Raw genomic sequence first — 16,457 nt, forward strand, 5'->3', positions numbered from 1 at the left:
TTCTGGAACACATCTATTACTCCTGTCATCTTGACTGAAAGGCTATCTTAACTCAGGTGTTCTAGCTTTTCTCTAGGCTGCAAGAGAATTTTGAGAGATCTAGATGAATTCTTGCTCTGCACCAAGAAAACAAAAAAAAAAGGAATAAAGCAAACAAAGAAGTACAGGCTCTTTCAAAACCACATACAATGCCAGGGCCTCTTGATTTCCTGCCCTCCTTTGAAAGAGGAGCAGCAGCTGCTTTATTTCAACTGAGGGAAACCTAATTTAAAAGAATTTGTGTGGCGTGAGGAGGTTTCAGCCTATGGAAAACTTATCTACAAATTCCTCTTCAGCCAAAGCAAGATTTAATGTGGCCGATTTTCCTCACTGTATTTTTTGAATAATGGCAGGATTTAAACATATTGCTATCAGGATGGTACTGGAGCATCAAAATTAATACCCTAATGCACAATCCCCAATGTGGGGTTAGTTTATTCACAATTGGCAGGGAGAGATCATTTGCTTTTGGCACCCGAGGTTGAGTGCAGACGAGGACTTTATAGTTGGCCAAATCTCATTCCTGAGATGAGACTGGAAGATTGTACCCAGAGCAAGACAACAAGATGCAGTTAATACCCCAGGGGGCATCTGATAAAGGTTTCCACATATCTGAATGTTTGGGTACCACATGGGCAAGACTAAAATGTCGTGATCAAAACTGAAGTCCTCTCTGTGTACATGTTTTTAAAGTCAAAAGTCCTGTCCCAATATCCCGATCAGATAAAACAAAAACAAATGAGGATTTAATAGCTAAATCCACTCTGTGCTCGCCAACGTCCCTGAGAGTATTGCCAATTCATTTGACAAGGGTTTTGGCAGGAGACTGTTGGAACACCATAAATGCAGCTGGAATATTCTTAAACAAGCAGAAAGTTACCTTAAATGGCAGTGAAGATTTGACTACGGTTTATGGGAAAGAAAGATGAAATCAACCCCTTCACTGTCTCTGAGTTACAGATATTCAGTTGCCATGGCATAGCAAACCTGGCACATTGGACCCAAATAGTCCATTCCGACTATGGGATTGTGGGTAAGCGAGAGCATGTGTATTTGAGGAAATCAGCATGCTATAAGGTGACACTGGCCAATAAACACATTGGCTTAGAAGCCTCAAGCTTTGATTCTGAGAGCAAACATCTCATTTCACTTGCCACGTGTGGGCCTGGCAGGTGGACCTGCTGTGCAGACGGTTCTGAGCATCAGGAGGGGCTGAAGTATCTCAAACCAGATTTTCCAAATTAAGGGGGAAAAAATGGCAGAATGGGTTGCTGCCCGCAAAGGGGAAAAATGCATGTTTAGATGTGGGCGTACAGCGGAAAGTGAGGCAGAGTCCTGGTACCTGTCGGGTGGTTGTGACAGGCTTGGCAGACACTGCCCTTGCAGAGGCATGACAGTTTCCTGGGGCGGGGGGTGGGAGGTGGGGGGAGGGCAGTCTGTCTTAAAACATGGTTCAGATCTGGGTGCTGGTGAGTAACTCTGGGACTTCTAAAATTGTCTTTCTTGCGAAAGTGTAGATCGTGATTTTTTATTTTAAAAGACAGTGATTCTAATGGAAAGTATAGCAGGGCTTCAGGGATACAAAAACTTGGGTCCTGGCAGCCCAGTATTCTGACATGGGGCGGGGGCACTGGGTCAACAAGCCCGGAGGAACCTCAGCCTAACATCTGGATTCAAACTACTGACAGTGCAGAGAAGGAAGGACATTAGACGCCTGCTGGGGAGCCAAGGCTATTAAGTCTCTTCTCTGCTCTCACTCTTACAGCTGAACTGAGCAAAAGCAAAAAAAAAAAAAGAAAAACAAATGTGAACAGCCCAACAGCTCATCTCCCTCATCATAATCAATCAAATGGTTTGATTTAAAACCTTTTCTGTTGACTACTTTGTACCCTGGTTTAGCACTAGAAGATACTTCCCGGAGCAGCCAAGCTTTCATTTCGCTTCATTTTTATTTATTTTGTAAACAGCTGCGCCAGCAGTAGGCGTTGAGACCAGAAATGCTGAGCACCCCTTGATCTCCAGTGCCGCTAATGGGAGACACTTATTAATATTTGATTGCAAAAATGCAATTCTTTAATGAAAGCAAAAGAGGGGCATGAAAGAGAATTGTTCTGTCAACAAATACACTGATTCGGGAACAGTCTCCAGTCCCCAGGAGTCCCTGGGTCCTGCTAATTGAAAAAATGTACCACTGTCTGTCTTTATATTTCAGAACAAATGGCTCTAAATGAATATTTTCTTTTCTTTTCTTTTTTTTGCCACAGGGAATTCTCATCAGTTGATCAGAAATTACTTTTCTGTTAAAAAGAAAGGGGGCAGGGAGGAAGGAGGACTCTCAACCAGCATTTGCCCAAAATACTGATGAAGAGCTCACATAACTGATGGTAGAAGCAGGCTGTTCTGGCATCAAGTGCTGCTTCATCGAGCAAACGGCAGCTCGGACTGGCCAAGTTCTCCGGTCAAGCACAGTGTCCCGCTCTTCCCTGTGGAAGTGTTGGCTCTTTTGAAACCTCACCTGAGGAGGTAACTAACGCCCACTCAAAGACCTCTAGACACACCAGTGCTCCTGATCGCTGTCCCCACTGGACAGACGGACAGTCAGCTTGTAAACTGGGAGAGGGAGGGCAGGATGTCCAGTCTTCCCACTTCACAGTCAAGGCCTCCACGAAACCCTACGGATGGCCTGCTCACACAAAACGCCTCCCACGGCAGGAGCTGATCATGTCCTTTGAGGAGCAGGGCAGATACTTCGCTGCCATTTTCAGTTGGGGAAACTGAGGGACAGAGATAGGAAGATGAATGGACCGTGCCCGTGTTTCATGTCAGGAGAATTCCTAGGACTGGGCCCTGTGGTCACCCACCTCCCAGGCACCGTAAACCTTGCTGTGAGCACTTAGGGGCCTGCCTGTCCGTGCTTTCTCCATGCTGCGTGCCTTGGCGAATGCAAAAATGCAGGGATAGCACGGAAGTCAGAGAAAAATAATCGGAGGGAACAGCGGTTCTTATTACTAAATTGGCAGCAGAAAAGGGATCGCAGAAACGTTGTTGTGTCTTTCCTGCATACGTAATTTTTCACTCAGCCATGCTGCTCTGTCTGGCGGTGTTTGCGCCCCTGGTTTGTCTGCCTATGTGGGCATCTACCATCATGGCTGCCCAGGATCAGAGGATCAGAGTGGGGAGAAGCTGAGCTCGCCACGTGGGAATCTGCCAGGACGGCACAGAGGGAACCAGGGTGGAAATCCCGGGATCCTTCTGCTTGTGAGGCTGTGCGGGGGCCAGAAGTGGTACAGGGCCCCGGCACAAGGAAATATGTTAGGTGGTACAGCTCAAGGCACAGATGGCAAGTGACAGATCAGCCTCACCCCCTGCTTGGGGACCCCACTCGACATCATGCCTTGTTCAGCTTTTAGACGCACATCTTCCAGGTAGAGCTAGGTAACACAGGTTTCAGAACTCTTAGAGAATGTAAACTGTCATTTCCATGTCTCCTCCCCCTCTTTTTTTTTTTTTTTAAAGCACCTTCAGAAGAAAACACAGGGACCACAAGCTAGGAGTTATTCCTCCAGACCACCTCCGTGCTGGGGCTCCGGAGGTGGAGGTAGGTGGAAACCTTTTGTTCCCTGTGCCTTCAATTCTGACAGCATGAGGCTTTCTGTCTGAACATCAAAGGAACAAATCTTCTTCCTCCCAGGGCGTGAGTTAGGCAAAATTAGGGAGATGAGTGCCTTGATTACGGAGGGCTTAACCTCTTCTTCCCACACGTGGTCTGGGGTGGCAGCGCAGACCCAGAACCAGAGACTGGGAGAGGAGAGACGGTTCTCATTAGCCCCATGGAATGTGCACTGGAAACTACATGAATTGAATGAAACTCTCTGTGTTGCAAAAACACAGATTTCTTACAAGAATGGACAAATAAATGTGCTTTATGGGTGCACCTGGGCCTCCCTGGGCTGACTCAGGACACTAGTCTGATGACTGGGAACAGGGTGACAACCTTTATGAGCGGTTCTAAGAAGGAGGTGTGTGTCACTGTCAAAGCGGGAGGTAAATGTGGAAAAAGAACAGTTATCTCCAACTCCGTCCTTGCTGCATGGGAAACACTGGTTTTCATCCAGTCTCAGGCCCCGGCTGTTGCCTCTATTGTGGTGATAAAGAAGAACCTACAATCTTCTCCTGGACAAAGTCATTTCTCTGTCACTTAATGGACTCCCTGTACTTGGGACTCCAGGAGTTTTGCTCTTTGAAATACAACCCTAGCACTGAGTCCACATCTGCTCTGTGCTACGTGGGGATGGTTTATTTCTCTGTCTAGAGGCCCACACCCTCAGCGTTTCTCTCAGGTACAGGCAGAAAGCCAGAGGGCTAAGATGCAAAAAGCAGATCTTCTCTCTCAACCCCAGCCCCCCCACCCCCCTGCCAAATCTCCCTCAATTTCAGCCAGAAAAAGGACATGTGGTGACAGGGCAGCCTGTGGGCTTCCTCCGTCTGACAGTGCTAACCTGAGCTAGGATGTCGGCCCTAAGACATCCTCGACTGGAGAAATAAAAGGTGGTCATTTCAGCTGCGGTGAAAAGTTCAGGTCGGGTGACTTCGTCCCGGGGGACGCATCTTGGGGTGACCTCAGGCTGCGTGCGGTGGCTACGTCTACCCTGACTGGGACACAGAGCTCCAATTTGCACATGAGGGAGGAGACTTTCCAGGCAGCACACTCACCTCGACTGAGCCCGTCGGGTCCCCGGAGGATCCGGCACTCTTCTATCTGGCCGAACGGAGAGAACATCACCCGGATGTCATTCTCGTTACATTTCTTCGAAACCATTCCTATGAACAGTTTTCTGTCTTCCACGGCTAGGAGACAGAGAGAATGGATGAGCAAAGGCCATCTCATCTTCTTCCTTGTAATCAACGCTTCGTCACCACATCCGACCAGGTCCCAAGGCTAACTCCTTAGACACCCAGGCTGCCTTCCTCAGCCCTGCACGCATCTCGTCCCTGCTCCCCAACCCAGCCCTTCCTCGACATCTCATCTCTGATTTCAACGCCGGGAGCTTCCTCTTACTAATAAAACGACTTCATAGGACATGAAACACTATTTTTAAGTCCTCCTCTCCCATTTGGAAACAAACAGAAATGTGTTTACTAGAATGTCAAAGCTCTGAGTAATTGCTAAACGCTACCATTCCCTAGAGATATTTTGGGATACAAATTTTAATTTGCCTTTCTTTCTTTTTTTGGGTATATCTTCTTTTAACTTGAGTGAAAGGGAAAGAAAACATTCAAGAGAGGAGAAGCAACAGAAACAGACATAGTTTAGTGGGAGAGCAGTAAATAAAACTTTTAAATAAAGCATTCAATGGAAGAAAACATTCTCCTTCCCTGGTTTCAAAAGCTTCATTCCCACTGATGCGGGCGAGAAGAAGACAGGTGAGCGAAGCTACTTTTTCCAGAGAGGAGGTAAATGACCTTCTATCGGCAGCACTGGCTCCGCAGTCCCACCCAGGGCAGCCTGCACGGTCTCCACATTACAACTAAAGATGAAGGCAATTCTAGTGAAGAGAGTGGGCCAAGGCTATTTGAGAATCATGGCGGGTGGCCCCAATCTTAGGGAGAAACCGTGAATGAAAAAAGGAACAAGGAAGGAGCAGTACAATTCTACCCACTTGGAGGCAGGAATCTTGATGAACAGAAATGCATCTTGGGTGTCACAGCAAATTCTAACCGTGGAAGCTGACAGTGGGTAAAGAATAGGGAAGGGTTACTTCTGATGACTTGAGATTCTCCCCCAAACCAGCAAGCTTGTGCTCAGGATGACTGGCAACAGTCAGCCTCACAGAGAGGGGCTCCATGCACAAGGAGGGTCCCAGGTGGTCCAGAGCCACTGCCTGTCTTGAGCTTCATGAAGGAAGTGCGGGCAGTGGGCGTCACTGGCTCTGATTCCTGGGAGGAGGCTGAGGACGCCACTTGCTTCACACAGATGAACATTTCTGTATTTAAGAAATCCTTCTTTCTCCTGTGAGAGTAAGCGAACTACTGGAAACTGATGAAAGCACTGTAACTCGAGGGCGGTGTTGGCACAACAAGGGTCCAAGTGTTAGAAGCATCACGTGCCCTGGAAGATGTCCTTTCTTTCCAATGGGAGCCTTGGATCTCCCTCATGATGCCAGACTCCTTAACACTCCAGGGCCCCGAGAGGATGTGCCATTCCCTCGAACCAGGAGGGGACTGGATGGGACTGGATGGGACTGATGGAAATGGGGCAGAGGAGGGAGGGAAAATGTCCAGCTGTAGTTCTCGTCCCCCATCCTGACCCTCTCCTTACCTCATCGCTGGGACTCCCACCCCAAGGAAACTATAGCTGGTATATATATATATTTTAAAGAGATTGGTGGTATTATTATTAATTTTATTATTATTATTATTATATTATTAGTATTATTACTATTACTATTTTAAAAGTCTTTTTGGCAGGGAGGCAGGCAATTAGGTTTATTTATTTAATGGAAGTACTGGGGATTGAACCCATGACCTCATGCATGCTAAGCATGCACTCTACCACTGAGTTACACCCTCTCCCCACCAGCTGGTATCTTGAGGAAAGGTTAAAAAAAAAAAATTCCTGTTGTATTTTCCTTCTATCCTAAAGAATCAGGTTTCAGTTCCTTTAAACAAAAGCAAATGATAAAGTCCCAGGTGGTCCTTGGTTTCCCCAGTAAATCTTCAATTACAGTATTTAGCAAAAAATGTTCAGGCTTTGAGTTTCAGGGGGACGCTACGGTAAGTTAGATGTGCAGCTCCTCAGTAAGGTCAAAAAGGACTTTTTCCTAAGATGAATATGAGAAAAAGGAAGCCACTTAGAAAGAAAGTGAGACTTCGTGGGCACCACGGAGGGGTAAACTCAGAGAGGCAGCGAGATGGAAGGTAACTCACTTGTCAGTTAACAGAAAAATGAAGAGCTTAGGGCTGGTGTAGATTTTCTCCTTGTGTAAGTGGGTATGTGTGTGCGTGTACAAAGGGCCCTGGATGTGTGCAGTCTTTTGCAGCCCTAGTAGCTCTGTGGTTTTGACAGTTGGGCCTTGTTTGTTTTAAGGGCAAAATGGGAGTGAGTACAAATACCCAGCTTTCCTCTCCCTGGAGCTCTCCTGCTCTTCCGGTGAAAATTTATTCATAAAATTTATTCCTCGGATTCCCATTCTCAGGATGGCTAAACAGCTTTGTCTACATTTTAAATAAACATAATTATCTTGAATTCATTTAACTTTTCCATCAATGTTGGATGAATTTCCTGGTGGGTCTTTCCTAAGAATTCACAGGCAGTAAGCATCTCACTCTTTTTTCTTTTTCTTTTTTTTTTTCCAGTCACAAGAATACCAATTGCTTAAATAAACCTACCATGGTCACAGTTCTCTGCTAAATGCTTTAGAGGAACTGAAAAAAAAAAAAAAAGAATGAAAAGATAAGGCCCTTGCCCTCTTAAGAAAGTCTATTTTCCTTTAGAAGAACAAATGAATGAGCCAGGGGAAGTACTTTTAAGTACCCGGTGTGGCACAGGTGGGGTTAATGACAGTAGCAGAACTGAAAGTTCTTTCATACCAGCGACCACCGCCCGCTCCCCTTCCCAGGTATAAATGAGAAGGGGTTAATCTTAAATGTACATGGGGACTTTTTAAAGTTCAGGAACTGGAGACTTGATTTTTTAAAAAAACTCTTTTAATTTTAAGTCTGTACCAACACCCTGGTGTACAATCTGTCAAAGTCACACCTGGATTCGGGGTGGCCTGAATTCATTAACAACTTTTCAGTGTGTTAGAGCTAACATATGGCATTTAATTACTGCCTCCAAATCCATGAGTCTCTCTGCTTTGAATTTCAAAATCATTTCTTCATCTTGCAGTACATCAGAAAGCGACTGCCCGGGAACGCCCCGTGATTTCTCCCTGCACAAGCCGTTGCCCACCCCGACAGTGTTAGTTATCCTGACTCTTGTGATGCTTGGCTGATATGGGCTTCAGAGCCCTGGAGGAGTGAGGTTTAAATGGCCTTTCTGGATTCGAGGGTCTAAGAACCCCTGACAAGCTGCGAGGTTGGAGGTTAAAGCAGGGTGGACCTTACCCTCTGTCTACGGAATAAAAACTAATCCTTGAAGCCAGGAGCAGACCTAACAGTGAACACTGGCTCTGGCCAACCCCCACCACTGAGAACCCAAGTGCAGAACCCAAGGCAACCCCTATGCTTTTCTTACCACCCATTGCTACACCAACTTCAGATTCTTTAACTTTCCATCCTGCATAGCCAGGTGCTTTCCCGGCCTATTGATAGAGGATTGAAAGCTGGAAAACAGTGCCCCCCACGGTCTAGAGAAGGAAAGAGAGTGACTGTGTGCACGACTGCCCCTGAAATAGTCCACACCTCCTCAGATGCCCTTCTTCTGAGTAACATCAACCCTACTTGGTGCGGTAGAGAAATAACCAACGAAGGTGGATGTTGTTGAAATTTGGGTCTATATTCAACGTGTTCTTCAAGTCCCTGATTATTTTATTGCCAACCCAGAGTAGGATTTTTCTTTTTTCTTTTTTTAGATACCTGGCACAGCAGAAGCACAAGAACAGCAAGTTAAGAGGCGGTGAGTTTGCATCAGTGAGCCAGAGGCTGCGGCTGAAATTAGAGCCAATGGGAAGGGCGGGTTCTAGGGAGCCACGGAGATTTTGGAAGCCCATTCGGTACAACATAAAAATGACGGGCAGATAAAAGGGCATTTCTGGGCTTGCTGCAGGTTTCAGAATCGCTAGATGGACAAAAGCTTCCGAGAGCGACTGCTTTTCTGGAATTCATTTGTCCATCACTAATTAATCTGCGATGAGCAGCCCCTTCTTGCTCAGCAAATATGAAGTTTGAGACATCTGAACACACTGATAATGAAGCCAGGGGCTGTCTAACTGTGATGAGCCCTTTGTCTTATCCATAAATGTCAGCAAACTGCCCCCCCCCCCCCCAAAGTGCAATTAGAGCTCGTTAGGCGTCTTTCACAGCTACTGGCGCTATTTAGAGCATCTGAGCCCAAGAAACTGTTGCACGCTCTGAGCTGCGGAAGCTATGCTTACCTGTCAAAAATACCATGGGGAATCAGAACTGGCTCGCAGCTCTCATCCCTGGCTTTGTGAAATGACACATTTCTCCTGATTCCTCAAATCAAGTCCAAGGAGAACCCTGCAGTCTGCTCGTGGCTTTGTGAGGTGGGGTTCCACCCAAGGCTTCATAGAGGAGAGCTCTTTAAAAGCAGCTTTTGGTCTATTACATTATTTGATTTTTTTTTCCCCACCAGAAATTCAGAAAATGATGGTCAACCTCTAAAGCCAAGGGTCAACTGGCCCAGCAGGAAGGTCTGGGGGGGCTTTCCTTCCTATGTCCAGATCTGTGCTATGGCGTCTGCTTTGAGGACGCACCAAAATGCCTGCTTCCAGGAGCTGGAGTTACGCCGCCAACTCTGCAAAGTGAGTATTTGCTGCGTGCCAGGTATCAAGCTAAGCTGTGCAGATGTTCCCTGCACACTCTTTGGTGACTTCGTAAGGTGGGCGTTACAGGAAGAGCTCAGACTAGACAACCCTAGCCCCGCTGACAGGTGGAGACACGGAGGCTGGGCAAGGTGAATAAGGGACTTGCCAAGGTCACAGCCAGTAAGTGCAGGGTCCGGGGTCAAGTCTGGGTGCCTCCAAATAGTTTTTACCTGCTACCCAGACACGCTTCGTGAAAAATGGCATTTTGAGGTATTTGCCCTTCTTAGTAAAATAGCATCTCACCCTGCTTGGCTTTTGAGACTGTGCAGAACTGCACGGGACCGTGGCAGTTCTGTCCTGTTGCTGTGGTTCTAGGCCCAGAGTCAACACTGGACAGCAGAGGCAGCTGGCCATTGGGAGCCCCCCACCCCCGGCAGCTCTCCCAGGGACAGTCAGGGCTCCTGCCCGCGCAGCAGCAAACGCCAAAGACATCCCTTCATGGTTCAACTATTTGGGTATTTGAAGTCAGACATTTCCATCTCGGTTCTCTAATTTGTCACATTTTTTACAACTACAGCCTAAGCTTCAGACCAACTCCCTTCCACAGACCTTCATCCGCGGCCCGCATCCTGAAATGGTTCAGAGAATCCGGGGCCAAGGCACAGGGAGCATCTATCTCCTGGCGGCCGGATGCGCTAAGGTGACCTCCACTGATGGAATTCACCCCACAAATTCTAAACTCATCCCTCCTCTCTCCCCAGAGGAACAGAACAGACTGTAAATGTGCACTTCTGGAGCAGATCAGCAGGGGATACGGCCTCCCACCCGGGCAGACGCACTTGGCGCAGACCCCGACAGGCCAGGGAAAACTCCGGGTGGTGACACTAACCAGCATTTTATAGAAGTGCTCGATCCTTCACAAAGCACTGCTACCTTGTGTGGGTCTGAAAAACAAAGAAAGCTAACCTGGGAGAAGCAGCTACTACTTTATGACTGAGGAGACTGAAGTTCAGTCTTTCAGTAACTATCAGACACTGAAACCAGCCGTCAAGCTGAGCTCTGGGAGGTAAGGGGCAGCGTCTTTTGTGTCCTTTTCTTCTTCTTTTAATTTTTGTTTGTTTTTTTTTTGGGGGGGGAGGGTGGAGGGAGGTAACTAGGCTCATTTATTTATTTAATGGAGGTACTGGGGATTGAGCCCAGGACCTCATGCCTGCTAAGTATGTGCTCGACCACTGAGCTATTACAGTCCCTTTAAAAAAAAAATTTTTTTTTTTTTTTTTTGCGGTGGGGAGGTAATCAGGTCGGTTGATTCGTTGGTCTATCTATCTGTGTATCTATGGAGGTGCTGGGGATTGAACCCAGGACCTCGCACACACTAAGCACACACTCTACTGCTGAGCAGCGCCCCCCCCCCTTCTTTTCTTCAAATCACTGCTGTGAACTCAGCTCCAGCAACACGCCGGGCACACAGCAAGTAATCGACGAGTAACTGTCAACAAAGGGAAGAAGGGCCTGGACGAAGATCCCACAACAAGCAGTGGTGGACCTGAGCCCCTGCGACCCTAACTGCCACGTCTGCGGTAACGTACTGCGGGAAAATGGGAATGAGATGCTCAGAGAAGCGTGGGGCCGGCAAGGAGGTGGCGGGTAAAGCACCAGCGTCGACCCCCCCGACCCCCCGCCACAGGACCATGCAGGCACTGGCAGCACCACCGTACGACATGGAATTTCCCTCAAAACCTTCTAGTCTGTGGAGCCAGGAAATGGGCCGCACTACAATGAGCCAAAAGTGTCTTGCGGAGGGAGGTCGAGCCCTGTCATAATTTACATCTGCAGACACGCAGGTCCCTCAGTGCGTGGCTTCTGCCCTGATTACTAATTAATGAGGTGCACAGCTGCCTGTGGGAAAGAAACCAGGCTGACTGCGTCAGTCCTGTGGGACAGGGGAGAGCTGAGGTTTCGGAAGGTTCCTTTAGCATACATTTCAGTAGATCTGAAGAACAAAACCGGGACAGAAGGTTTGTATAAGTGGAAGCAAAAACTTCAGAAGAGAGAAATGTGACTGTCAACCCTCTGGTGTCTTGGAGAGGCAGTTCTCCATTATTTCACCAACCTTGTCAAATGCACACTTTTTTGCACTGAGCATATGTTTATTTAATCAGAGGCTGAATTCTGAATGAATCTGGATGCAAATACATTGGCACGACTTCGAGAAAAGTGTGAGGAGACAGTCTAAAGCCAAAGGAGAGCGGAGAACAGACAGCCTAATGCTCAGTGGGCGATGCCCTTGGCTCACCGTCTCTGCCCGGTATAAGGTCACCCCTCCCCACCAGGTGCCCGGGCCGCTCTGTGGGGGAAGTGGACAGGAGCCACAGGCCCAGGGCCACCACACAGATCAACTCCCACATAAAACCATCTCCTGTAGCATCTTCACAGATCTTTACAGCAGAGATGCAGGAGGCAGGAGTGAAGTTTGCGGTACTCCGGAGGTACCAGTCATGCCGGAAGCTGCCTGGAGCACTTCCCTCTGCCTCCTCTAGAGAAGCAGCACCTGGGGGCAGCTCCTCCCACCCCACCTGACTTCTTCACTTAAAGAAAACCAGACATTAAAGGAGATCGTTGGTTACCACCTACCGTTTGATTTTTCACTATCTGCAGGTTTCATCTGAATGGGATGATGCATCTAAAAACACAAAAGTGAGAAAGTAAAGGCAGATTGAACAACTGTTTCACAGTCTCAGAAACCCCAGACTACTCAACTCCACTACTGATACTGTTAGAAGGACCTCTCCCAGTTAAAATGAGCTACATTAAAATGCAAACGTGTGTCTGATGGGCAGGAACATCATGATGCACTTAAGTCACGGGGCACTGTGACGTGGTGTCGAAACATGTGGGCTTTGCGGTCAGACTCAAGTTCGAAATCTGGATTTTGCCACTCAGTATAGTCTCTGCCTGGATCTTACAGCTAATTCTGGTCCTGCCATTCATTACAGCTATGTGACCTTGGACAAGTGTCTTAACTTCTCTGAGCTTTGGTTTCCTCATCCGCAAGATGGAGGGGACGCCCTCATGGTAGGGCCATGAGAATGACAGGACAGAATGCCTGTGAAGTGCTTAATAAACAGGGCATAGGAAAAAAAAATAGTCATTGTTATTTTGTATTATTACACATTTAAACACAGGTTGTCTTTGTTTTTCTTCCCCCCATTTTATGTCTGTTGCATGGATGTTTCTTAGGTCTTAGAGTTCTGAGTAATTTGAAGGTCTACAGTTGACTGATTTAGGCACCATCATTTTAATTAAAAACCAAGTATGGGACAGGAATACAGAGCCACTGAAGGGATGGAAGGAAGGAGAGAGGAAGGGAGGGAGGAGGGAAGGAGAGAGGAGGAGGAGAGGGAGGGACCTTACAATCATGTTCAGTGTGTACATACGGAGGAGGAGAGAGAACCCAAGTGGTACCAAGATCCTGAATCATGGCAGAACTGGATGCTCTACGGCTCTGTACACAATGCCGATCACATCACTGCACGATCTGCAGTCTACTCTGAGCACAGAAATGCTGCCACCACTTCCAATGAAAATAAATTCCTCAAACGACTTTCACAGGTCCTCCTGCTTCATATTTCACCACACCCCAAGGAACACCGAAGCCACAGGGTAGATGGAATCACTGGCTGTGCAAATGCTTTTATTATAATGGGTCCTGTTCTCTGTGACCCTTTAATTTCCCCAGTGGACTTCCATCACTTGCCAGCCACAGACCTGGGTTTCATCTAATTTAAATGAAAGGAGAATGGTACTTGGCTCTGGCCCTTAGATGATGGGAAGTGATTACCAGGTGGAGTCGAGACCATGTGTACTGAACTCCTGCCAGGGTCTTCAAACCACAAGGGGAAGAGGTAAGAGGGAGCAGTGTTGGGGGACAAGAGGCCAGGTCATTCAGAGCTGCTTCCTTCATTCTAAAGGCAAGATGGTCTTATGCAGAAAACACAGGCCTTGAGGTGTGGGGTCTGTTCGTAGCTCCCTCCACTCATTAGTAAAGTTAATTTGTGGAGAAGAGACTAGAATGAGAAACGAACGTTGGGGGGTCGTAAGTAGACCCTTCTTTTCAGAAAAGGTATTGTGGGCGCCCAGGGGAGCAGGTACTTCATTCTGCCTGGTGAGGAGGGTGAGGACAGTGAGTCCTAAAGGCTGACTGGACTTGCCCACAGAGGGAGGGGAGGGCACTTGAAACCAATGGACCATCTCATGCAAAGACACGGTGGTGAGAAAGGACATAGTTCCTCCTGGTGGGAGGCCACAGTGTGGGGTGGGGGAAGGCACGAGAAGCGAGCAGGGCAGTTGCATCCAGGCCTTAGAGGATCCCATGTGCTCAGGAACTGAAATTTTGTCTAAAAGTCAATGATCAGGCATGGAATATTTAAGTGGCAAAGCAGTGAGCTCCAACTTGCCATTTCTGGCTGCCCCGTGGAGGATGGGTTGAAGAAGAGACACTGGAGGCAGGCAGGACAATTAAGAGGTTACTGCAAACAGCCCATGTCAACTGGAGATGGGCCAAACCTCAGCGCTAACTGGGTGGTTGTGGGGATGGGGGGGCAGGCAGGACAACTAAATATCTTGTGGGATCATTGCCTAAATGGGGAAAACACAAGCAAGCAGTTTTTTGGGGGGGAGGGGTAGACTGCTGGGCACAGGTCAGGACATGCTATACTTGGTGTGGAGTTGGCAATGCGGGTCTCAAGCTGTCAGCAGGTCTCTGGGAGGTGGTGGATGCCACAGGCATGGCTGACACTGTTCAGAGAGGGGACTCAGAGTAGGTAGAGATGACAGCCAAAGGCAGGACAGCGGAGGACATCCAGGAAGAGGCATCTAAGAGGGACAGAACAAGGGGACTCAGGGAAGCAGAAACAGAACAGCAGGGCACAGGAGCCATGCGGGGAGAGTGTCAAGAACGAGTTGGTCAGAGCAGGTGGTGCTAGTTGCTATGATGAACATGCCCCATTATCCTTCTGCAGTTGGCAACACAAATCATTTTTTAGGGAATTTATCAAAAGCAGGTTCTGTGGGGTGGGGCGGAACAGGATGCCAGCTTGTAGGCAGTGGGGGCGAAACGGCAAAGGTAACGTGATAAATGCAGACACCTATTTCAAGAAGATTTTAAGCAAAGGGGGAAAAGACAGGCAGCTCCATAGAAGATGGGGATGGAGTCTCTCCAGGTAGGAAAGACTTGTTCAGGTCACTACGCTGAAAAGACTCAGGTGAGAGCCACAGGTTAAAGGAACAGGAGAGAGGAGATCAGAGTGCCCACGTTAGGCACAGGACACACAAATGAAATAAATGGGACTCTTGCCCTCAGGGAGCTGCCACCCCATCACACTGGTTGATACACAAATAAAGGAGAGAAGATGGTGACCAGCAGCAGAAAAGCAGCACAGAGAGTGCGGAGAGCACTCAGATCCGTCTGCGATGTGCACGGAGGTCTGCAGGAGGAAATCTGGGAGCTGCAGGGAGAGAAGCATTTGACCCCAAAGCTGTAAAGGGCCCTGGGAATCACTGATCCAAGGCTCTCAATTTATAGGTCTGAAGGGAACAAGCGACGTCACTAAGGACACACAGCTGGTTCGTGTCAGAGCTGAGGCCAGAAATCTAAGCTCCCTGCTCTGAATCCAGTGCTGATTCCCCCAAACCACACAGCTTCCCTTTCAAAACGCCCAACGTGGGATTAGGACTCATGAGCCCACAGTGATGAACTGCAGGCTTCACTCACTGAAGGCACCAGACAGACACTTGTTTGAAGGTGCCAGCAATGTCCCCTGAGGTCAAAGTCACCTTTCTCTGCGCTCCCATGACGCTTTGTCTATGGAGCTTTATCTACGGCTATTACACCAAGACTTGACTCCCGGTTTTCTTGCAGCTGCTGAGAGAATTAGCTCCGTTTCTGACGGCTCAGGAATGTAACATTGGTAGTAATAAAACTGCTACTGCCATTGCAGACTTGAACTTGGTTTCGCTCTTTCCTGTGCCCAGAGGAAGAAAAAAGTCACCCTCCCAGAGATCTGCATTGTCAGAGCAAGGTGAATTCCGAATGGGTGGTCACCCTACTCCAGGTTTGTTCTGAAGACAATTCAGATAATGTATGTAAAGCACCGTGACCTTCTTGGAGAGAGGTGTTCAATCAGGACTGTATTATGAATGACTCATTATCATGAAGTTCATCTGAGTTACAAATTTCTGATCAGATACAGGATGTAAATGTCAAGGAAGACCAAAAAAAAAAAAAAATGATTTGCAGGGGTTGTTCTCATAATGTTTTGACTTCCTCAAAATCTCATGATTCCAAGAACTTTGGGAGATCTGTCGAGCGGAGTAGGGAAGGTATTGTAAAGGAGGAGGCTTTCTCGTTTAAAGTTTCAGGCTATGTAAGCCAGAAAGAGAAAGAATATTGTGTGGTATCACTTACACATGGAATTTAAAAAAAAAAAGATACAAATGAACTTACTTACAAAACAGAAATGACTTATTCACAGACATAGAAAACAAACTCACAGTTACCAGTGGGGAAAAGGGGTGGGAAGGGATAAATTGGAGTTTGAGATTTGCAGATACTAACTACTACATATAAAATATGATCAACAACAAATGTCTACTGTGTAGCACAGGGAACTATATTCAGTATCTTATAGTAACTTATAATGAAAAAGAATATGAAAAGGAATATACGTATGTGTATGTATGACTGAAACATGATGCTGTACACCAGAAATTGACAAACTGTAAACTGACTATGCTTCAATTAAAAAATGGGAGATGGAGGACCCAGGGGAGGGCGATTTGGCCAGTTTTTCACATCCAGGAGAACTCACATGGAAACTTGTTTAACCCCAGCCATCACCAGTGGATGACTTAACCACTGTGAACGTG

General features: G+C 47.5%; 1 protein-coding gene across 13 annotated transcripts in view; it reads right to left on the bottom strand.

The window, feature by feature from the left end:
• The window catches only part of CELF2 (CUGBP Elav-like family member 2), a 722,443-nt gene that overhangs the window by 63,361 nt on the left and 642,625 nt on the right, over nucleotides 1–16,457 (bottom strand). For all 13 annotated transcript variants that reach the window (XM_031444742.2, XM_031444738.2, XM_031444741.2 and 10 more), the window contains 2 exons: nucleotides 12,165–12,213; nucleotides 4,753–4,887 (listed from right to left, as the gene is read on the bottom strand). In XM_031444742.2, coding sequence (XP_031300602.1) covers nucleotides 4,753–4,887; nucleotides 12,165–12,213 — 184 coding nt within the window. The remainder of the gene's footprint in view (nucleotides 1–4,752; nucleotides 4,888–12,164; nucleotides 12,214–16,457) is intronic.

This window comes from Camelus dromedarius, chromosome 26 (assembly GCF_036321535.1).
Source record: "Camelus dromedarius isolate mCamDro1 chromosome 26, mCamDro1.pat, whole genome shotgun sequence".
NCBI lineage: Eukaryota > Metazoa > Chordata > Mammalia > Artiodactyla > Camelidae > Camelus > Camelus dromedarius.